The 24,134-nt window shown below is 43.0% G+C and overlaps 1 protein-coding gene and 1 pseudogene across 1 annotated transcript; both read right to left on the bottom strand.

The window, feature by feature from the left end:
• On the bottom strand, nt 1-17,686 carry LOC128354435 (major facilitator superfamily domain-containing protein 6-A-like). The gene is made up of 7 exons (XM_053314675.1): nt 17,457-17,686; nt 14,522-16,100; nt 8,957-9,054; nt 5,589-5,750; nt 4,897-4,995; nt 3,730-4,001; nt 1-243 (listed from the first exon to the last, which is right to left on the bottom strand). Exons 2-7 carry the CDS (start codon nt 16,096-16,098, stop codon nt 85-87), a joined length of 2,367 nt encoding a protein of 788 aa, XP_053170650.1. The 5' UTR covers nt 16,099-16,100; nt 17,457-17,686; the 3' UTR covers nt 1-84.
• Nucleotides 16,391-23,409, bottom strand: LOC128353999 (insulin-like growth factor-binding protein complex acid labile subunit; annotated as a pseudogene).
• Between the last annotated feature and the right edge of the window lie 725 nt (nt 23,410-24,134).

The following is a 24,134-nucleotide window of genomic DNA, read 5'->3' as shown; positions in this document are numbered from 1 at the left end:
GAGAGTTTCCGTCATTAATGAAACTATAAAGACCAGTTAAGATGGATATTAGTCACACACTGATTTTAAAGCTCTACATTAAAATCAGCCTGTGCTTTCTGCTGTGAAGGTGGGGTTTTCTTTGGGTCCTCCTGCCGGGTGCGTTTGGTTTTCTGTGGGTGCGGGGCGGGTGGGGTCAACGTCGGGGTTTCCGTGCGATGTCTCCACCGCTTCGTAATCAGCAGACGTTCCCTCACTGGATATCTAAACAACAACGGGAAGGATGAGGAGGAGAGAACAAACAGTGATATCATCTAATATTTTAGAGGAAATATGTAAAGGCGGCGAGAAACAGGAAGAGGAACAGGAAGAGGAACAGGAAGCTAGCTGAGGAAAAGTGTTTCTACCGAACGAACCAGACATTTATATTAAAGCAGGAGGGTCAAACATTTGATCTGATGTGGGACGGACCGTTAAAAAGAAGGAAGGAAGGAAGAAAGGAAAGAAGGAAAGAAGGAGGAGAAGGACGATGAGAAAGTAAGGAAAGATGCAAGGAAGGGTAGAAGGAAGGATGTAAGGGAGGAAGGACAGAAAGAGGAGAAGAAAGATGAGGCAGTAAGGAAAGTTGGAAGGAAGATTAGGAGGAAGGAAGGAAGGAAGGAGGAGAAGGAGAAAGAAGATAAGGCAGAAAGGACAGAAGGAAGGAAGGAAGGAGGAGAAGGAAGATAAGGCAGTAAGGAAATATGGAAGGAAGAAGGAAGGAAGAATGAAAGGGAGGAAGGAAGGAGTAAGAAAAGATGGAAGAAAGGAAAGAAGGAAGGATGAAAGGGAGAAAAGACAGATGAAAGGAAGGAAGAGAAGACGGGAAAGAAAGGAAGGAAGGAAGGAGGAGAAGGAAAATAAGACAGGAAGGAAAGATGGAAGAAAGAGAAGAAGGAAGAATGAAAGGGAGAAAGGACAGATAGATGGAAGGAAGGAAGGAAGGAAGGAAGGAAGGAAGGAAGATAAGACTGTAAGGAAAGATGGAAGAAAGGAAAAGAAGACAGGAAGGAAAGTGGGCCGGATTCGACCCCTCGGCAGACCCTTTTCTGGCCCACGGACCTCATGTTTGACCTCCCTGCCTCATAGTGTCCACTCAGAGACTAACTGGTTGCACAAAGATAAATTCTGACTATTAAGTTTCATCTTTAAAAAATAAAAAGAGTCAAACTTTACATTCTGGGTCGGCTGCAGATGTTTGGACCGAACGCTGCGTTTAAATTCTGCTCCAAAGTTGGCGGGAAAAGTCGTGGTTGAGATTTTCAAATTAAAAGCCACTGTGTATCCATCAAACATCTTTAAATTATTAATGATATAATTGCTGACTGTCATTAAAAACAACAAAAACTTAAAAAATAAAAAGTATAAAATTAGTTCCGAAATAGATAAAAATTTGTCTGTTTTTATTTTTGTGCAACCCGACTTTAAAAAAAAAACCCCGAACACACACACACACACACACACACACACACACACACACACACACACACACACACACACACACACACACACACACACACACACACACACACACACACACACACACACACACTGTTTGCTGCTGATGTCATTATATATTAATTATATCAATTAGTTAATTAGTTTGTCACAAAACACACCTGAATCCTGCAGTTTAAAGTAAAGTAACAGCCAGAAAATATAAATACAGTAAATTAAAGTCTGTTTTTTAATCATTATTTTAACGTTCATCATGTTTTCATATTGTGTTAAAAGGCTACTGATGATTCAACATGTCTGTGTTACATAATAAAATGTTTTTAATACTTATACCAATTACAAATGTTAATGTTATGTTATTGATATATTCCACACTTTATTTATAAATTAGGTTTAAAGTTAAATCATCAGTAGAATGAATAAAACAAATTAAGTCTAACTTTAAATGCATTTGTAACGTTGAAACATAGAAGATGAAGATTTCACTCACTTACTCTCCTCCTTTCTTTCTTTCTTTCTCTCCTCCTCATCTTCCTCTCTTTCTTCTTCTTCCCTTTCTCACTTTCTTTCTTTCCTCATCTTCCTCCTCGTTCTTTCTTCCTCTGTCTTTCTTTTTCTTCTTCATTCTCCCTCCTTGTTCTTTCTCTCCTTATCATCCTCCCTTTTTCTTTCCTAATCTTTCTCCTCCTTGTTTTTCCTTCCTCTTGTCCTCTCTTTTCCTTCTTCTTTTGTTCTGTCATTTCTTTCTTTCTTTCTTTCTTTCCTCTTCTTCCTCCTTGTTCTTCCTTTCTCTCTCTTCAGACCTTCAGACGGCTGAAGCTTCATATTTAGCTTCAGACCAACTTTTAAACCCATGTTTCCCCAGAAGGAGGACTGTGTTTAGTCCTCCTTTACTTCCACTGTAACTTTATTTTGAAAGGATCTAATGGTCAGTATGAACAGGAAGAATCACTACAGACAGATAAACCTGCTTTAACTGTTTATGTTTTCTGTCTTTTAAAATCCAGACACCAGACCAACGTTAGCGGGCGTTGGCGGGCGTCAGGATGTGGCGTCTCTATACGCGTTCACACAGTGTCTACGGGGCGAGGCCAAGGATGACATCATCGGCAAGTAACGCAGGCATGCCACCTCGTTAAGAGAGACGTCATCACACAACGGGCGTAGGAGGAGAAATACGCATGCATGCGCACACACACACACACACACACACACACACACACACACACACACACACACACACACACACACACACACACACACACACACACACACACACACACACACACACACACACACACACACACACACACAGGTATAGATGAGTCACTGTTATCACCGCATGCATCAACACACACAAAAGGAAACTCTGGACAGACACGTTGCCGCCCCCCCCCCCGCCGCCACACACCTACCTACACACACACACACACACACACACACACACACTCACACATATATACACACACACACACACACACAAATACACACTCTCAGACACACACAAGGTAGCTTTCCATTGACCTTTGCACACATTAATCTCTCACCTCTTTTCTCTGTCTGTGTCTGTGTCTGTGTCTGTGTGTGTGTGTGTGTGTGTGTGTGTGTGTGTGTGTGTGTGTGGGCAGACGGGGAGAGGAGGAGGAAGTGTCAGAAAAGTTCATGTTAATAAAGCGTGAAGAACATTTCCTACACGGTCATTAAACGATCAGACGTGACAGCTGGAAAACATCAGTCACTATTATTAATATTATTAATATTAATTATTAGGATTAAATATTAATACTAGTGAAAGCTGCAGCAGGTTTTCTAGTTACAACACGCATAAAAAAAATAAAAACCCAAAATCAAACATGTTAAGTGATTAAAGGAACAATCTGAGGACTTTTAACATGTTAAATGTGTTTAAAGTGAAGATTTAATGGACATCTGGAACATCTGCTGCTGGTTCTGTAATGATTCATCAATAACAGGATTTGACTCTTCCTTCCTTCCTTCCTTCCTTCCTTCCTTCCTTCCTTCCTTCCTCCCTCCTTCCTTCCATCCTTCCTTCCTTCTTTCCTCCCTCCCTCCTTCCTTCCTTCCTTCCTTTCTTTCCTCCCTCCTTCCTCCCTCCCTCCTTCCTTCCTTCCTTTCTTTCTTCCCTCCCTCCTTTCTCCCTCCCTCCTTCCTTCCTTTCCTTCATTCTTCCTCCCTTCCTAGACCCGAGGACAACAGGAGGGTTAAACATGTTTTGAGTCATGATTTATTTACCTGCAGCGGTTGATTCTCCGCCGGCGGCCCTCCGCTCTTCGCCATGATCATCATCTCTCTGATCTGGACGATGGCGAAGGCGATGGTGACCCAGGGGGCGCCGGAGAGCACCCAGGCGGGCCGGGTCACGTCCTCCTGCTCCTCCTGGTGCTTGGTCTTCTTGATGGGTAACACGGCGGATCCTTGAGGAGTCTGGCTCTGGACCAGGTCGATGGTGGCGATGGGGACGGGGCTAGACGGGACGGGGATGTTCTCCGCCAACATTTTATCCTCTGAGAGAAGAAGAGAGGTGAAAAGGAACGGTTAGAAACAAAGAAAGGGATCAGATTCAGGGTCAGAAGAAGTATTTATATACTATATAAATACTTACTATAGTAAAAAATAGAAATATAGTAAAAAAAAAAAAAAAAAAAGAACATTATTTATTTATTTCATTTTATTTTTTTATTTAAATGTTGTATTATTATTATTATTTTATTTTTATTATCTTATTCATTATTTTATTATTATATTTTATTTAATTATTACGTTATTTTATTATTATATTTTATTTACTTATTATTTTATTTTATTTTTATATTTTATTTAATTATTATGTTATTTTATTTTTAATGATTTAATTATGTATTATTTATCTTATTCAGATATCGTGACACATTTATCTGTTTGTCTGACTCACTCTTGTTGAAAAAAAAAGAGATTTTTAATCTCAAGAAGAAAATAAAGCTTAATTATAATAACAATACAATTAAATATGACCTAAAACACTTCCTATTATATATAAATTAATCAAAAAGGGAACTTCAACATCATGCTGAAATTGTTGACAGTCATATCCACTATTGGACTGAATATGATTTATTTATTTATTTGGCTGAAAATCTGTTGATAAGATATTAAACATCTACTGCAGATAAACTAATTATGCGGATAAACCTGTTTTTCACACTTTTCACAGACATTAAACATATTGGTAAGTGTGGACAAAACCTTTATAAATTTGACAGTTCAGTATTAATTAATCTCCTTTTTTTAACTATTGTGGCTCCTGTTTAATTTCCTCCTTCCTGTTCACAGGCTCAACGGCATTGTTTAAAGAATTTTATCAGCTCTTTGGTATCAAAAGCAAAAAGGAAACAGAGTGTTTGGACGCAGGAAGTTTCCCACCTTTCCCCTCGGTCTCGCCGCTCAGACACTGGATGAAGGAGAAGATGAGGAGGATGACGAGGGAGGCCATGCCGATGCCTCTGAACGTCTCTGCAGCACCTGAGAAGCAAAGGAAGCAGAAAAACTATGAATATGACACATAAATGAAGATACTGAGGGAACTCCTGCAGTTAGAGTTCACTTGAAGTTGCAGGTTTTGTCCACTAGAGGGCAGAAAAACATTAACCCTCCTGTTGTCCTCAGGTCAAGGAAGGACTGAGGAAGGAAGGAAGGAAGGAAGGAAGGAATGAAGGAAGGAAGGAAGGAAGGAAGGAAAGAAGGAAGGAATGATGAAGTAAAGGAGTAAGGAGGGAGGGAGGAAAAGAGGAAGGAAGTAAGGAGAGAAGGAAAGGAGGAAAGGAGGAAGGAAGTGAGGAAAGAAGGAAGGGAGGAAGGAAAGGTGGAAGGAAGGAAGGAAGGAAGGAAGGAGGGAGAGAAGGAGGGAGGAAAAGAGGAAGGAAATAAGGAGAGAAGGAAGGGAGGAAGGAAAGGAGGAAAGATGGAAAGGAGGAAGGAAGGAAAGAAGGAAGGGAGGAAGGAAGGAAAGAAGGAAGGGAGGGAGGAAGGAAAGGACAGAGGGCAGAAAAACCTTAAAACAGGCTGAAAGATGCAAACAAGCTGACAGGAAGTAGAATTATTGAGCGCAGTCGTACCGAAGTAGCTGACGAACACTCCTCCAACCATGGCTCCACAGCCGCGGCCCAAGCCGAGGTGCAGGCCCTGCAGGATGCCCTGAGCAGACGTCCTCAGGGCCGGAGGGACGGCAGCGCTCAGGAAGGAGATGCAGGCTGCCCAAACTGAGGCGTGGGTCACACCTGGAGGACGCAGAGAGACAGACACGGGTCAGGATGGAAGAAACCGCTTAATAAATATAATAAAACAGAGTTAAGCTTTTGACTGTTCCTTCTTTCCTTCCTCTCTCTTTCCTCCCTTCCGTCTGTCCTTCCTCCCTCCCTCCCTCCTTCCCTCTTTCCTCCCTACCTCCTACCTTCCTTTCCTTCCTCTCTTCCTTCTTTCCTTCCTCCCTTCCTTCCTTCCCTCCTTTCCTGCCCCTTCCTCTCTTCTATCCTTCCTTCCTTTCCCCCTTTCCTTCCGTCTGTCCTCCCTCCCTCCCTCCCTCCTTCTCACTTTATTTCCTTCTTCTCTCTTTCCTCCTTTCCTTCTTCCCTCTTTCCCCCCTACCTCCTAACTTCCTTACCTCCCTCCCTTCCTCCTTTCTTTCCTTGTTTCCTTCCTCCCTTCCTTCTTTCCTTTCCTCCCTCCTTCTCATTTTATTTCCCTCCTCTCTCTATCCTCACTCCCTCCTTCCCTCTTTCCTCTGTCCTTCCTTCCTTTCTCCTTCCCTCCTTTCCTTCCTTCCTCCCTTCCTCTTTTCCTTTCTCCCTCCCTCCTTCCTTCCGTCTTTTCTCCTTTCCTTCCCTCCTTTCCTTAGGTTAATTAGCTGGAGCAGTCAGAGAAGTTCATGTATTTTAATCGGCGCTGCATTGAAACTCTTAAAATGCAGCATTTAAGCTACTTTACGACAATTATAACAGTAAAAGAAGCTGTAGAAGATAAATCTGCTGCTTTAATATTCTCAAAATGATGTAAAAATGTTCAAATGTTTTATATTTAACCTACAAACACACACACAGACACTGCTTCATTTATATAAAAATCTCTAACGAGCAAACTAACTATTTTCATTGATGAGATTAGAAAACTTTAGATTTCTGTGAATTATTAAAGTTTTGATTATTTGATGTTTCTACAGCAGCCACAGGTGTGTTGGTATCACCGTACTAACGAGAAACTGCAGTAAAAGAGAAAAGTCGAGATATTTATAACTACGAGCTTCTGGGGGTTTCATTCGGGGTTGAAACTGAGATCCTCGCTACGGTTTTTGTTCTCTTTTCTTCTTCTCATTTTTCTCCGCTATAAATGTTCATGCTGCAGAGACCGTGAGAACAAAAGTGTAAATTTAACCCCCGACTCAGGCACAAAGAAAAGACACGCATCATTTTAACCCTCCTGTCGTCCTCCCGGGTCAAATTGACCCCATCTCTTTTGACTGTTCCTTCTTTCCTCCCTTCCTTCTTCCCTCTTCCTTCCATCCTTCCTTCCTTCTTCCCCTCCACCCTTCTTTCTTTGCTCCCACTTCCTTCCATCCTTCCTTCCTTCCTCCCTCCCTCCTCACTCCTTTTTTTCCTTCCTCTCTTCCTTCTTTCCTTACCTCCCTCCTTTCCTCCCTCCCTCCTTTCCTTACCTCCCTCCCTTCTTTCCTTCCTCCTTCCACTTTTCCATTCTTTCCCCCCTACCTCCTACCTTCCTTCCTCCCTCTCTTCTTTCTTTCCATACCCCCCCCTTCCTCCCTCCCTCCTTCCTTTCCTTCCTTCCTTTCTTTCCTCATTCCTCCCTCCCCTTCCTTCCTTCCTTCCTCCCTAAATGTTGAAATATTCTCATCAGATGTTTAAAAACCTCAAATACTGACATCAGGAATGAGTATTTATTGATCTGTAGAGTTAATTTAAGGTGGAAAATGAGTTTTAGAGGAATATTAATTCATTATTTCTGCTTGGACAGTAACAGTCAAAGGTTATGAAAATGTTCTTTAGGTAGAGTAATCCATAATGTTTGAGCTTAATTAACCTTCCTGATGTCCTCCTGGGTCAATTTCAACTAGTTTGACTGTTTATAAAGCATAAAATATAATATACATCATCACCTAATTCTGTGTTAGACCTTTTTTAACCAACTTGCTTCCAAATTATGGCGAATAGGCCTCATTTAAATTGAATTATACCTATTTTTTGGGGTTAAAAAAGGCAGAAATTATGGATTATTTTAGGTAAATGTCAGATCAGAGGAAAATATGATGATGGATTATAACAGACTGGTATATGTCACAAAGTTAAGTCAGGACATGGCTGCACAAAGTCACACCTGTTGTTTTTCTGGGTCAAAATGGTTATACTGATATATATATTGTTAAATGGGTCAAATTTGAGCTGCACTTCCTATTTTCTCGTGTGCATAATTGTGTGTATTAAAAACTCAGCGTTAGGTGATATGAGAGCTTGTGAAGGAGTCTGCAAACCATTTAGAGCTTTAAAAACATGTGAAATAAACTAAAAATCTACTGTAAAAGACACTAAAGTGGAGCTAAAACTAAACTAAACATATTCAACTCTTCCTTGTTTTGGTTAATAATCTAGCAGCTAATTTTTGAAACAGCTTCCTGGTTCGTTTTTTGGCGCCCTTGGATGTGGACGTGTGAGTCAGATTCCTCTCCTTCTACAAACTCATCAACGTCTGAGGTCTGAACGCTGCAGCTCGAGCCGCCGCCTAACAACCAGCACATCCTGCTTCACTGCTGTCAGCAAGTCAGGAAGAAAAAAAAAGAAAAAAGAAAAAAAAGAGGCCATCTGATAAGCTGCCTGTTAGACAAACATCACCAGGGCTGCCTCGGCGTCCCCTGGGTCCTAGCTTACCTCCTCTTTCTTCCCTGGAGAATCATTTAACCCTCCTGTTGTCCTCAAGGGAGAAGGAAGGAAAGGAGGGAGGAAGGAAGGAAAGGAAGGAAGGAAGGAAGGAAGGAAGGAAGGAAAAAAGGAGGGAGGAAGGAAGGAAAAAAGGAGGGAGGAAGGAAGGAAGGAAGGAAGGATGGGAGGGAGGAAGGAAGGAAGGAAGGAAGGAAGGAAGGAAGGAAAGGAGGGAGGGAGGGAGGAAAGGAAGGAGGAAGGAGGGAAGGGAGGGAGGAAAACAGGAGGGAGGAAGGAAGGAGGAAAGCAGGGAGGAAAGGAAAGAAGGGAGGAAGGATGGAGGCGAGGAAAGGAAAGAAGGGAGGAAAGAAGGAAAGAAGGGCAGAGGAAAGAAGGAATGGAGGAAGGTAGGGAGAGGAAAGAAAGAAAGAAGGAGAGAGGAAAGAAGGAAAGAAAGACAGAGGAAAGAAGGAAGTCCTAGCTTACCTCCTCCTTCCCTGCAGACTGACAGAATGAGTGGAGGAAGGAGGGAAGGAAGGAAGGAAAGAAGGGAGAGTTACCTTGAAGGACCTCCATGGGCAGCACGGTCCAGGCGTTGGTCAGGTAGGAGATGTAGAGGTAACGAGCCGTGTTGCAGGCCAGGCCGATGTACAACACTCTGAGGGGGAAAGATAGAGGATGATTAGTCAATTAATTAAAGTCCATTAATTGATTATGTTTCAGTCATTTTTCAAGCAATAATCAAATTTTTCTAATTTTCTCCTGAACCAAAGGATTAACTAACTTGATTTTAGTTTCACAATGACCTGAAGTCTGCCAGAACTTTTATTTATTTGACCTTTTGTTGACTAAAAAATGTCCTAAATTTTATGTTATTTTAATCACCAAAATGTTAGCGATGATATATAATAGAGAGAAAAAAGCACAACTCTTCAACTCTCAATCCGGCCCACTTTCCTTCCTGTGTTCTTTTCCTTCCTTCCATCTGTCCTTCCTCCCTTCCTTCCATCTGTCCTTCCTCCCTTCCTTCCTTCTGTCCTTCCTCCCTTTCTTCCTTCTGTCCTTCCTTCCTTCCTTCCATCTGTCATTCCTCCCTTTCTTCCTTCTATCCTTCCTTCCTTCCTACCTTTCTTCCCTCCTTCCTTTTGCCTGTCTTTCCTTCCTTCCCTTCTTATTTCCTTCCTTCCTTCCATCCCTCCATCTTTTTAATGATCCGGCCCACATGAGATCAAATTGGTCTGTATGTGGCCCTTGAATGAAAATGAGTTTGACACCTCTGTGTTAGAGCATCTAACTATTAGCTATTGCTCCTGCTTTGCTCCAACCTTCACAAACAGCAGATAAACCCACCTGAACACAACAACACGCCCTCGGTAAACTGATTTGTTTTCCCCGGGACAGGATTATTCCTCTGTTTGTTCACACAGAGACGGTTTGCTGAGCACACACATGCATAAAATAAAAAAAACACTCAGTTCCACATGACAAGCCGAGGATCTGTCACTGAAAATCATTTAACCTTCCTGAAGGAAAGGAGGGAGGAAGGAAAGGAGGGAGGGAGGAGGGAAGGAAGGAAGGAAAAAAAGGAGGGAGGAAGGGAGGGAGGAAGAAGGAAGGAAAGGAGGGAGGAAGGAAGGATTAAAGTGGGAAGAAGGTAAGGAAGGGAGGAAAGGAGGGAGGAAGGATGGAAGTGGGAAGAAGGAAGGAAAAAGGAAGGAAAGGAGGAATGACGGAAGTGGGAAGAAAAGGAGGGAGGAAGGAAGGATTAAAGTGGGAAGAAGGAAGGAAGAAGGAAGGAAAGAAAGGAGGGCAGAAGGAAGGAGGGAAAGAAGGAGGGAGGAAGGAAGGAAGGAAGGAAGGGAGGAAGAAGGAAAGGAAAAGAAGGAGGGAGGAAAGGAGGGAAGGAAAGAAAGGAGCGAGGAAGGAAGGGAGGAAAGGAAAGAAGGGAGGACGGATGGAGGCGAGGAAAGGAAAGAAGGGAGGAAAGAAGGAAAGAATGACAGAGGAAAGAAGGAATGGCGGAAGGTAGGGGGAGGAAAGAAAGAAAGAAGGAGGAAGGAAAGAAGGAAAGAAGGAAGGAAGGAAAGAAAGAACAGTCAAAACAGACAGGGAGGACGACAGGAAGGTTAAAATCCACAACAGCTTTTATTTTTACCAATATGAGCCTTTTAGTTAATTTTCTTTGGGGGGGGGCTACTCTAAATGCTCCCAGATGTTTGGGGGGATTCAAACCAACAGTCAGTCACAACATGAAAGCAGCTGTTCGCTTACATGAAGAAATAACAGGTGATGTGATGTTTGCATTTCCTACTAATGATGATAAGAGCTACTAGAGAGCAGGTTTTATTATCTTTAATATATTAATGCCATCATTAGTTTAATTTAAAGGCACACTCCACCAAATTGACTAGTGAACTTGCTCAATAATGTGTTTTTAGGCAGTTATTATGATTAGTTGCCAACTATTAAATGAATCACCAACTTTATGAGTAATTCTTTAAGGGGGAAAAAAAGTCAATATTTTCTGATTCCAGCTCCTCAAGTGTGAATATTTTCAGGTTTCTTGAATCCTCTGTGACAGTAAACTGAATTTCTTTGCATTGTGGATATAATATAAGACATTTGAGGGCTTTTTGGGAAACTGTGACAAACATTTTGTGACATTTTATTGATTAATTGATTGTGAAAAAAATGTGTTAATTGTGAGCACTTTGAGCTGCATGAAATAAAGTTATTATTATGAATGAATGTGAATAACTGTCTTTAAATTAAGCAAAAAGGAGCTTAATTTAAATTTTTTGGGGTTTTTAATATTCTCTAATGGACATAAATATAACAAAACCTACCAGATGTATCTTATATTTCTCACTGATGTGTATTTCTAAGCAGGTTGATGGATTAAGACACATATAAATAATAATAAAAGTCCTTTACCGCGTCCTGCTGTGACACTGGAAAGTATTTCATATCTTCAAACCTCAGATTGGAAAACAAAACTAAAACTTAACTTTCATTTTACTACTACTTGAGTTCTGCCTCAAAGTTTCCAGTAAAGGAAGAAGTGTGTTTGCAGCCGCCGAGTATCTCACATCCTCATACGCTTGTGGTGTGAAAAACATGATGAGAAAACGTGTGTGTGTGTGTGTGTGTGTGTGTGTGTGTGTGTGTGTGTGTGTGTGTGTGTGTGTTGAAGCTGATGACTAATGCAGTGACATGCAGAGTTGAGTATTTCTGTCTGACTGTACGAGCTGCAGACACTGAACATTAAATAACTGTAAGTTTTTAATAGTTTCTGACTGGCTGCTTTATTACATGTTTAACTTTTATCTAATTGTGTGAAATATGGTAGCTTTAAAAAAAAAATCATGTTAATTAGAAAATATATTGAAAATGTCCTTTAAAATGTTCTGTATTGCTTGTGTAAGAGAAAAAAGTCTTTAATATTTCATTCAGACATGTTAACAAGACCAAAACTAAACAAATTAAATCATCTTTTAATCTACAATCTATTAAGAATAAATGGAAAAATAATCAGTTTTAATTCTGAAAATCAACCTTTTCACATATTTGTACTTTGGGACGGTTGGTCAAACAAAACCAGCACATACACGACATAAGAGACACTTCACCAATTTTTAACATTTAGTTAGAACTGCAACATTTATTTGATTACTTTAAATTTGATTAGCTGATTAGCTGACTATTTTGATAATCGATTGATCATTGTATTAAACAAAAGTGCCCAAAATTTGATGTTATATATACAGTATATATTGACAATGTCCTTTAAAATGTTCTGGAAAGGTGGGAGGAAGGAAGGGAAGGAAGGGAGGAAAGGAAAGAAGGAAGGACGAAGGAATGACAGAAAGGAGGGAGGAAGGAAGGAAGGGAGGAAAAGAAAGAAGGAAAGGAGGGCGGAAGGAAGGAGGCAAGGAGGGAAGAAAGAGATTAGGGAGGAAGGAAGGGAGGAAAGGAAAGAAGGAAGGAGAAAGGAAAGAGGAAAGAAGGAAGGTCATGGGGAGGAAAGGCAGAGACAAGGAAGGAGGCAGGAAAGAACGAAGGAAGGAGAGAAGGAAAGAAGGAAGGAAGGAGAGAAGGAAAGAAGGAGGGAAGTAGGAAGGGAGGAAGAAGGAAGGGAGGAAGGAAGGAAGGGAGGGAGGAAAGGAGGGAGGAAGAAGGAAGGAAATGAGGGAGAAAAGGAGGGAGGAAGAAGGAAGGGAGGAAGGAAGGGAGGGAGGAAGAAGGAAGGGAGGAAGGAAGGAAGGAAGAAGGAAGAAGGGAGGAAGGAAAGTGTAAACAAAAATGCCCAAAATTTGAAGTTTCCAGGATTTTAAGCATGAAAATTTGCATATTTGTACTTTTTAAAAAAACATTTAATGACATCACCGTGAGCTCTTCAATACTACAGTCGACTCATTTCACTGTTTTATGGACCAAATTATTAACCAAGAAAATTAATCAGTCAGTAAAATAGTTTAAAACTTCAAATCAGACTCTTAAGCTCCAGCTCTAATATGACTGATAATTCATAAAGTTGCTTCCTGTGTAGTTTAACGAGAGCTTCCCGACCGTCGCAGGTGTGTTTAGTCTCCTACTTCAACTTCTCCTCCTGTTGACTCAGGAGTTGTTTTAGAGTCAACAGAGGAGACGTTGTGTGTTTTATGTGCAGCAGCTCTGATGCAGTTACACAGCGAGCAGCAGCCTGAAATCTAACACCGCGCTCTCAAATGTCCCCGCTGCCTGCGAGGTCCGGTCCGACTACCCCCCCCCCCCCCAAAAAAAAGGGAGCCGCATCAGCATCAATGACATCATTGTTCAGACATCAACCTGACGCTCTTCCTACACACAGACGTCCTTATTTACTGACATGAACACACACTGTACTGGAGGGAGATGAAGGATACTGTAGGTCAAGTTTAAGCTTGGAAATAGCTTCTGTGCTCAGGTTTCAGAGGTTTCAGAGCTGCAACTAATGTTATTTTCACTATTGATTAGTTGTTTGGTCGATAAAATGAACACAGAGGCAAACTAAAATATCTCAACCGACAGTCCACTCCCCAAAGATATTCAGTTTACTATCATAAAAAGACTAAATACATCATATATTTGGGTTTTGAATAGGGCAAGGCAATATATTGATACCCTTTCGATATTGTGATATGAGACTCCCGGACACCTCCCTGGTGAGGTGTTCAGGGCCTGTCCCACTGGTAGGAGACCCCGAGGAAGACCCAGGACACGCTGGAGAAACTATGCCTCGGGATCCCCCGGGAAGAGCTGGACGAAGTGGCTGGGGAGAGGGAAATCTGGGCTTCCCTGCTTAGGCTGCTGCCCCCGCGACCCGACCCCGGATAAGCGGAAGAAGACAGTGACGGAGACTAGATATCGTCTTAGATTTTGAATATCGTAATATCGTGATTTGTCATCAGAGTTCCTGGTTTTAAAGGCGGCATTACAGTAAAATATATAATTACCAGACTGTTCTAGCTGTTCTGTTGTGTACCTTTTACCCATTTTGTCATTAGATCCACATTAGGCATGGGATGATAACCGTGTTCAAGGTATACCGCGATATGAAAAAGTCACGATAACCGAAAACTGCCAAATTTTCTGTCATACCGTCCCTAAGGTATGAGCTGTTTTTTGTCTAGTCAAAGACAGAAGGTAGAAAGGTCAGAAATCCCTCAGGTGGTGCAGCTGCAGACTGCACACTGTCATTACAGATTCAGATTAAATGAACACGTCTGTCTTTATTTTTCTTCCTTTTTAGGAACATTTTAGAGCTGTAATCGCAATACCGCCATACCGTGAAACCGTGATATTTTTGCTTATGGTTATCATACCGCCAGAATCTCATACCGGTCCACATTACTGAAGCATGAAAAGCATCAACAGCCATCTCTACAATATTGTTGCAATATCGATATCGAGGTATTAGGTCTAAAATATCATGATAGTTGATTTAGTCCACATCGCCCGGCTCTAGTTTTGAACTCTGAATTAAGACAGATGCCACTTTGGGCTCTGGGAACATGTGACGGTTGAATTTACGACTATTTATCCTAAATAAAACTTTATAATATTTTGATAACAATAAAGTCAACATCCTCTGAGTCCATTCTTACCTGACGTGTCCCACCAGCTCGATGAACTTGTGGCTGGTGAAGTAGGCAGCGAGCTCGGAGACGTGACTCAGGACGGAGCAGATCCCAAACAGCGTGTACGTCCCCTTCAGGTCCTCCAGGTGCCAGTACAGGAAGCTGAAGACGAAGCCGTAGCCAAAGCCCATGAACCAGGCAACGAACAGGACGGAGCTGTAGCGCACGGTGCACAACAGCCTCAGAAGGTCGCTGTAGTGGAACTCCTGAGCGCCGTTGGGAGGCTGATCCGAAGAGCCCGACTCAGGTAATGCCCGAGGACCCCCCGACTCCTCCAATGACCCTTCTACGAGCTCCTGCCGGTATTCGCCACTTTTATCGAAGTAGAACTGAGTGGCGACGATGAATGCCACACCCATGAGCACGCCGAAGACGATGAAGGCGATCTTGTAGTTGTGGAGGCGGTAGTCGGGCAGGATGCAGCCGACGCCGTCCAGTACGACGGTTATGTGCGTGTGATCGATCCAGATGCCCACCAGCAGCATGGCGAGACCCCAACCGAGAGAGCCCCACATCCTCTGGAGGCCGTAGCGGTCCCGAGCTTTGCCGAGGTACTGCAGGGTGACGGTGTCCACGATGGTGACGGCGGGGGCGCTGAAGAACTCGCCAACGATGATGACAAGCAGAATGAGCAGGAAGTTGGTCTCCACTTGGTCCTGGTTGTAGATGATCTGGTACAGCTTTGGTTTGGTCGGAGCTGGGGAGGGGGTGGTGGTTTTGGTGGTTGTTTTGGCGGTGGTGGTGGTGTTTGGCTTGAGCCGGGTCGTGTTGGCCGGCTTGACGCGGGCTGATGTCACCTTAGGGGGAGGCGATGTCACCTTTGAGGGAGGTGACGTCACATTGAAAGGGGGTGATGTCACATTGGCGTCCGCGCTCCGCCTGTGCCTGGGGAGCGCGATGACGTAAGAGTCCAGGAGTTCGAAGAGGTCTTGGACTCTGCGTCGGTTCCTGGCGTGGTGGGTGGAGTTGCTCGGTGGTGCGGCCGTGACGTTACCGTGCGTCACGTGGGGCGCAAGCGTCGTCAGGGGAATAGGATTCTTCTCCTCGCACGTCATCTCCGCAGGTTTGACGAAACCAATGCCGCAGTTGAACACCAGCCAGCAGAACACGGAGAACAGCAGCACCGCCTTCCCCTTCTGGAAGCGGTCAGCCACCACACCCCAGAAGGGGGCGCTGCAGAACTCGATGAAGTAGCGGATGCCGACGAGAAGCCCGCTGCGGCTAGCCGACATGCCGAGCTGCTTGTAGTAGACCGGCAGCAGAGGGTGCAGCGAGCCGTAGGCAGCGTAGAAGAAGAAGTAGAATACTTTGGAGATGAGGAGGTGGCTGTTAATGCGGAGGCACATCCTCTCGCAGCAGTCGAGGGAGTCGGGCGACGCTTGCTCGGGTGGGGCGTTGGGGTCGGGGGCAGGGGCGGGCGGAGCAGACGCACCCGCCTGCTGCTGCTCCAGGGTCAAGGTGTTGAACGGCTCGGCCAACACATACTTCCTCTTCTGCTCCTCCTCGTCGTCTGACAGGATGGCAACCTTGTCGTCCGTTACCATATCTGGAAGATAAGGAAATGAGGAAATGAGGCGCAGATGTTCAGTAACCAAATGATGCTCAAGTTAATCCTCAGCTTTCAGGTTTGTTCACCTAAATAAACATAACACTAGAGTATGTGTAGTCTTTAGAGAGAAAACCTTTAGAGCTGATTCTCTTCTTAAAAGCACAACAGTGTTGCAGAAAACAGTCCTGAAGCCATGTATCTCTGACAGGCCGATCAAACAGACAGATATAAATAGACCCAACCTTAGACGAGAGAGCTTAAAATACTGCAGCTGTTCAGTTTGAGCTTCAGGTGATTCTAACTGAGAGTGTGATGCTAAAGAGATTATTACATCCTAAAACACAACAGGCACATAAAACATTAACTCTCACATCTTTTTATTTGATTCCTTGTTGGCAAATCATTAATTTGAGTCATATTACTAAAAATAGCTCCACTGTGAGGTAGATTCATCTGCTGCTGACCCTTTGGAGGGGCCCCACCCCTAGGTTGGGAACCACTGGACAAAACTAGCCCTAACCCTAACTGTATATAAAGTAGTATAAACTAGCTAACTGTATATAAAGTAGTATAAACTAGCTAACTGTATATAAAGTAGTGTAAACTAGCTAACTGTATATAAAGTAGTGTAAACTAGCTAACTGTATATAAAGTAGTATAAACTAGCTACTGGCTGCATACTACATCACTCATAATACTGCAGTACTTTTACTGTAATACTGCATATTACATCACTATAATACTGCAGTACTTTTACTGTAATACTGCATACTACATCACTATAATACTGCAGTACTTTTACTGTACTACTGCAGTACTTTTACTGTAATACTGCATACTACATCACTATAATACTGCAGTACAGTAGGACTTCTCATGCAGGTATTTTACTAGTGTTAGAGTATTTTTACAGTGCAGTATTGGTGCTTTTAATGAAGTAAAAGGATCTGAGTACACTAAGTACTATCACAGCTGACTCATATAATATATGCTGTTGTGTCCAACCCTTAAACAAGGACCACAGAAGGGCCGCTGACCCCACTTTGAAACCCTGTCTGTCTGTCACTGACGCGCTCATGCGGAAGTATGTGTTATTGTGAATAGAAACAGTTTATTTTACACCTCAAACAAACCTAATTTAATATATTTAACGAGGTTTTAATGGCAGGAAATGTCTCAGCTGTTGCACAATAATGAACAAGCCGGTTTAAGTGGCAGAAAACGAACATTTATTACAGCAGCTGCTTGTAGCGTTGATTTAACTCTTTAAACAGGCTTTAAAATAAATATAAAATATAAAAAAGACTACATATAAGAGACAAGTGTCAGGAGTAAGAGGGTTGAGTGTCTTACCTGCTCAGGTCACCGCTCCCATTAAACTATGACTGCGCAGTTTGTGATGAATTTCTCTCTCTGCTCGGACATTTCTCACATTAATAAAACATCCATAAACAAATTCTCCTTTTTAATGAGAGATAAAAAGCTTTAAATTCGTTAATCCGTTCATGTTTTAATGTTTAATGTTTCGGTCCGGGCTCTTTCTCTTTGTGTAGTGGAGAACAACAGCAGCTCGTCTAACCGGAGCTCCCACCTGTCCTGCTGCTGAAACGGCTGAAGCACGTGCGTCAAGTTAGACAGAGTGGAGGCAGCGACTTCCGGTTCATGCTTTCAAAATAAATGAAAGCACGGGCCGAATACGTTCATACATTGTATTATAATGTTGTATTGTTTTATTTTATATTTTATTCCATCACAATATGATATTATAATGTTATTTTATATTATACTGTATTATTTTACATTGTATTATGTTATGTTGTGTTCTTTTACATTACAAAATATTATAATTTCATATTGTATTATATTGTACTGTATTGTATTAAATTATATTGTATTATCTTATGTTGTGTTCTTTTAAATTGTATTATATCACGATATGATATTATAATGTTATTTTGAATTATAACGATTCATTTTACATTGTTTTATAATGTTATATTGTATTCTTTTATAATGTATGATGTTTTATTGTATTATGTTATGTTACTGTATGTTCGTTTACATTAAGATATATTTTAATGCTATATTGTAATATATTGTATTATATTATATTGTATTATATTATGTTGTGTTCTTTTAAATTGTATTATATCACATGATATGATATTATAATGTTATTTTCTAATGTATTGTATTGTATTATATTATTATATTGCATCCTTTTATAATGCACATTGTATCATCATGTTATATTGTATTATTTTATTTTCTATTGTATTATATTGTATGATCAAAAATGTCATTTATTTATCATAGAACTTTATACCTGGATCCCAGCAGGTGGCGCTGTGGTCACCAACGTTGCTGCCTGTGTGAATGGGAAGGTGTTAATGGTGTGTGTGTGTGTTGGGGTTCAGCACAGTTACATTTATATATATTTATGAGTTTATTGTGCTTTAACTTTGGTTGATGTCGGCTGTTCCTCCTCATTAAATCCTGTGAGCTTGACGCAGCAGAGTGGCTCCACCTCAACATCTCCATTGTCTCAATTAAAGGGGAAACTCCCTTTAATCACACTGAAACCGGGACTGTGATATTATATATTACAGCCTATCTAATAATAGGGAGTTGGAACACATATATAAACGCACTGTACTGGTTTATTTATTAATCATAATTATGGATCTACATCACATTACTTTAATATTAGAAGATATTTAAAGATGTGAACTCAACATTTGGTGTATTTTATTCTCTTAAACTCTTGATTTGTCCCTTTAAGTTCCCTCATTTAAAAATAAACAACTTTTTTTCAAGAATTTCATCATTTTAGTCATTTTTCAAGCAAAAAATATCACGAGCAGCTTCTTAAATGTGAGCTTTTGCTGCTTTTCTTTGACATATATGACAGTAAAGTGAATATTTTATGTTTTGGACTGGTTCATTAAACAAAAGCGGACATTTGCATACAATTCCTGGAGTTGTTTGACATTATAATTGGTGTTTTTTCCACAATTTTTTGACAATTCATAAACAAAAATTGATTGAGAAACTAATCAGCAGGTTAAACTGATAATGAAAATAATAGTTTCAGCTCTCCAGTGAAGTCATCATTACATCAAATAGGAACATTCTCATTGTCCGAGTCATATAAATGTTATTTTCTTCCTAAATTCAGCACATTTTGGGACATATTTAGTATTTTATAAGCTTAAGCCTTCCTCCCTCTTTCTTCTTTGTTCTTCCCCTCCTTCCCTCTTTCCTCATTTCCTTCCTTCCTTCCTTCTCTTCCTTCCTCCTTTCCTCCCTCTATCCTTACTCCATTCCTTCCTTCCTTCCCTTCCTTCCTCCTTTCCTCCCTCTCTCCTTACTCCATTCCTTCCTTCTTTCCTTCCTCCCTCCTTACTCCTTTTCTTCCTTCCTTCCTTCCTTCCTTCCTCGTTCCCTCCCTCCCTCCTTCCTTACTTCCTTCCTCTTTTCCTACCTCCTTACTCCTTTCCTTCTCTTCCTTCCCTCCCTCTCTCCTTACTCCATTCCTTCCTTCCCTCCTTCCTCTTTTCCGTCCTCCCTCCATTCCTTTTCTTCCTTCTTTCCTGCTTACTCCTTTCCTTCCTTCCTTCCTCCCTTCCTCCTGTCCTTCCTTGACCTAATTTTGTTTTAAAAAAGTGTCTTTTTGTGTATTTTATCCACAGCATTGATGTCATTTAGTGTCAGAAACAGATCAACCAACTTAAAGACTGTAAGGGAACAGCTGCAAACAATAAGAATATACATAATTATTTTAAAACAACCTTGGAGCTCGCTGTGTTACATCTGCACCTTTCAGTGTTGATTATGAACAGACACCAGCAGCTGATCATGATTTAATTTATGTGTGCAGCCTCATGAGTTCCTGGAAAGTGTCATAACTCTAAATTACCAGCAGACAAACAGTCAAACCCCGCCCGTCTGGTGCTTTGAGAAAATTAAATCAAATGCCATTAAATAGCTTTTTCCACTGCAGTACACATTTCCACCAGCAGAGGGCGCCGTTGATCACCAGCTGGTTGGGTTTTATCATGTGTTAAAATGTGAGAAATGTGGGCAAACTTTGTCTTAAATGAGAAAATTATGACACAATTAAATGTCACAACATCCCATTTAATGTTTTCCAGAAGTAGGAGTCACATCAGAGGAATATTAAACAGCACACGGCTTTCTTTTCATCATCATCATAAAAAAAAGGAAAAAAAAGGAAGGTAGGAAGGAAGGAAGGAAGGAAGGAAGGAAGAAGGAAGGAAGGAAGAAGGAAGGAAGGAAGAAGGAAGGAAAGGAGGAAGGAAGGAATGATGGAAGGGAGGAAGAAGGAAGGAAGGAAGGAAGGAAGGAAGGACAATGAAAGGAGGGAGGAAGGATGGAAGGATGGAAGGAAAGAAGGATGAAAGGAAGGAAGGAAGGAAGGAAGGATGGAAGGGAGGGAGGAAGAAAGAAGGAAAGGAGGAAGGAAGGAAGGATGAAAGGAAGGAAGGAAGGGAGGAAGGAAGGAAGGAAGGAAGGAAGGAAGGAATGGAGGAAGAACAATGAAAGGAGGAAAGAAGGATGGAAGGGAGGAAGAAATAAGAAAAGGAAGGAGGAAGGAAGGAAGGAAAGAAGGAAATCAGGGAGGAAGGAAAGGAAGGAAAGATGGAGGAAGGAAGGAAGGAAGGACAGACAGAAGGTCTTAACAGTGATGATATTTCATTACAGTGAACAGTAGAGTGTGTGTAGTGGAGCAGATGTTTCCTGATTAACAGACTGCAGATGGAAATCCGACAAAATGAACATAATCCAAAAAAATCTCTTTCCAGGCATCCAGATTTTCACGTTGGGATTTAAGCATCGGAGGAAAAGGCCTTTAGAGTCAGAATGCTGTTTTTAAATAACATCAACCGTCCTGTCGTCCCTTCCTAACCCTTCCTTCCTTCCTCCCTCCCTCTTTCTTTAAATTTCCTTCGTTCTTCCCCTCCTTCCCTCTTTCTTTGATCCCTCCTCTTTCCATACTTCTTTCCTTCTTCCCTCCCTTCCTCCTCGACTTCCTTCCTTTCTCTTTTCCTCCCACCTTCCTTCCTTCCTTCCTTCCTCCTGTCCTTCCTTCTTTCCTTCCTTCCTCCTCGACTTCCTTCCTTCCTCTCTTCCTCCCACCTTCCTTCCTTCCTTCCTTCCTCCTGTCCTTCCTTCTTTCCTTCCTTCCTTCCTCCTGTCCTTCCTTCCTTCTTTCCTTCCTTCCTTTCTCTTTTCCTCCCTCCTTCCTTCCGTCCTCATTCCTTCCTTCCTTCTTTCCTCCCTCCCTTCCTTCCTCTACTTCCTTTCTTCCTCTTTTCCTCCCTCCCTCCCTTCCTTCCTTCCTTCCTTCCTCTACTTCCTTCATTCCTTCCTTCCTCATACCTTCCTTACTTCCTCCTTTCCTTCCTCCTGTCCTTCCTTCCTTCCTTCCTTGACCAGAGAACAACAGAAGGGTTGAAAAAGACAAAATTCAGAGAGAAACAAGAAGTAAAAAGTTGATCTCTCAATAGTCCGACTCATCTGAAAGTTCCCCCTGCTGCGTCCAGTGCTTCCCCTTCTTCTGCTTCTTCCTCTTCCTCTCGCCCATCAGCATGGCGGCCAGCACGGTGATCACCACGGTGCCGGTGATGATGAGCACGGTGACCGTCTCGGCGATGCACAGCCCCGTGTCCACCTCCGTCAGCCGGTAGCCTCGTAGCACCGGCGGCTCTTTACACGTCAGATTGTAATAGTCGTCCAGGTGGAGCCTCTGGATGCTCCGCAGCTTCCGGAAAACCCTCTGGAGATCGCAGTCGCAGTTCCACGGGTTCTCCTCCAGCAGGATGTGGGTGCTGTAGGTGCTGATGCCGAGGAACGCTTTGAAGTAGATGCTGGACATTTGGTTTCCTGCCAGGTTGAGTAACGTCATGCTGATGAGAGGTTTGAACACGGCGTCTTCCACCTCGCTGATCTGGTTCCCGGCCAGGTTGAGGACCTCCAGGGAGCGCAGCATGGAGAAGATGCCGCTCCTCAGAGACGTCAGCTGATTGTCCTCCAGGTGGAGCTGCCTCAGGGAGCTCATGGAGGAGAAGGACCTCACCTGGATGGTATAGAGGAATTGTTTTAGCTTTTGTGTTGTCCTACCTTCCTTCCTTCCTTCCTTCTCTCCTTCCTTCCTTCCTTCTTTCCTTGCTGTCTTCCTTCTCTCCTTCTCTCTTCCTTTCCTTCCTCTCTCTTTCCTCCTTTCCTTCCTCCATCCCCATCCTCCTTTCTTCCTTCCCTCCTACCTTCCTCTTTTCCGCCCTCCCTCCCTCCCTCCCTTTCTTTCTTTCTTTCTTTCTTTCTTTTCTTTCTTCACTCTGTCCTTCTTTCCTTCCTTCCCTCCTCCCTTCCTCTTTTCCTTTCTCCCTCCCTCCTTCCTTCATTGTTTCCTCCGTCCTTCCTTCATTGTTTCCTCCCTCTCTCCATTCCTTCCTTCCTTCCTTCCTTCCTCCCTCCTTTCCTTCCTTCTTTCTTCCTTCCTTCATCCCTCCCTTCCTTCCTTGACTTGAGGACAACAGGAGGGACAGACAGACAGAAGGAAGGGAGGGAGGGAGGAAGGAAGGAAGAGAGGGAGGAAGGAAGGAAGAAAGGAAGGACAGAAGGAAGAAAGGAAGGAAGGAATGAAGAAATGAAAAAGGAAGGTAGGGAAGAAAGGTAGGAAAGACAGACAGTGAAGGACGGACAGACAGACGGAAGGAAGGAACGACAGGAAGGTTAAAGGCCCCAGGTGGAGCTGCATCAGGGAGCTCATGGAGGAGAACTACCTCACCTGTATGGTATGGATGCCGTTGCTGCTCAGGTTCAACCTCTGCAGGCCGTCCAGGTGCAGGAAGCTGCGGCTGTCCAGGCTGGTGAGGCGGTTATGAGCCAGCTGCAGCTCCCTCAGCAAGGCCAGACCTGCGGAGAACCCCTCGCTCAGGCTGGAGATCCGGTTCCAGCTCAGATCCAGCTTCTGCAGGAACTCCAGCTGAGAGAAGCCGCCGTCCTCCACCGAGCCGATGTCGTTGTTCTGCAGCAGGAGGAAACGCAGCTTCCGGTTCTTGCTGAAGGAGCGCTCCGGGATGACGGAGATGTGGTTGTCGGACAGGTCGAGGAGCTCGGTGGCGGCTGGGATTTTGCCGGGCAGCTGGGTGAAGTTGGCCTCGGAGCAGATGGTGAACTTCAGATCTCCCTGACAGTTACAGCGCAGGTCACAGGTGTGTGTGCTGTGAGACCTGCAGGACGCCTCGGTCACCACCAGCAGGAGGAACAGCAACTCCTTCATGGCTGCACACACAGGAAACTTCTCTTTATTCACCAGCAGTTCAGATTTAACCCTCCTGTTGTCCTCCCGGGTCAAATTGACCCCATCTCTCTTTTGACTGTTCCTTCCTTCCTTCCTTCCTTCCTTCCTTCCTTCTTTCCTTAATTTTTCCTTCATTCTTCCCCTCCTCCTGCCATACTTCTTTCCTCATTTCCTTCCTTCCTTCCTTCCTCTACTTCCTTCCTTCCTCTTTACCTCCCTCCTTTCATTCCTTCCTTCCTTCCTTCCTTCCTTCCTTACTCCTTTCCTTCCTTCCTCCTGTCCTTCCTTCCTCCTTTCCTTCCTTACTTCCTTATTTCTTCCCTCCCTCCTTTCCTTCCTTACTTCCTTATTTCTTCCCTCCCTCCTTTCCTTCCTTCCTTCTGTCCTTCCTTCTTCCTTTCCTGCCTTCCTCATTCCTTCCTTCCTTCTTTCCTTCTTTCTTTCCTCCCTCCCTTCCACCCTTCCTCTACTTCCTTCATTCCTTCCTTCCTTCCTCTTTTCCTCTTTTCCTCCCTCCTTACTCCTTTCCTTCCTTCCTCCTTTCCTTCTTTCCTTCCTCATTCCTTCCTTCCTCCTGTCCTTCCTTCTTTCATTCCTTCCTTCCTTCCTTGACCTGAGGACAACAGGAGGGTTAAACTCAGAACAGCTGGATTCAAAACTTCTAAATATCTTTAAATCTCTTCCCACAATCACCTAAAAGTAGC

This window comes from Scomber japonicus, chromosome 24 (assembly GCF_027409825.1).
Source record: "Scomber japonicus isolate fScoJap1 chromosome 24, fScoJap1.pri, whole genome shotgun sequence".
Classification (NCBI taxonomy): Eukaryota; Metazoa; Chordata; class Actinopteri; order Scombriformes; family Scombridae; genus Scomber; species Scomber japonicus.
This window is presented reverse-complemented; position numbering and strand designations above follow the sequence as displayed.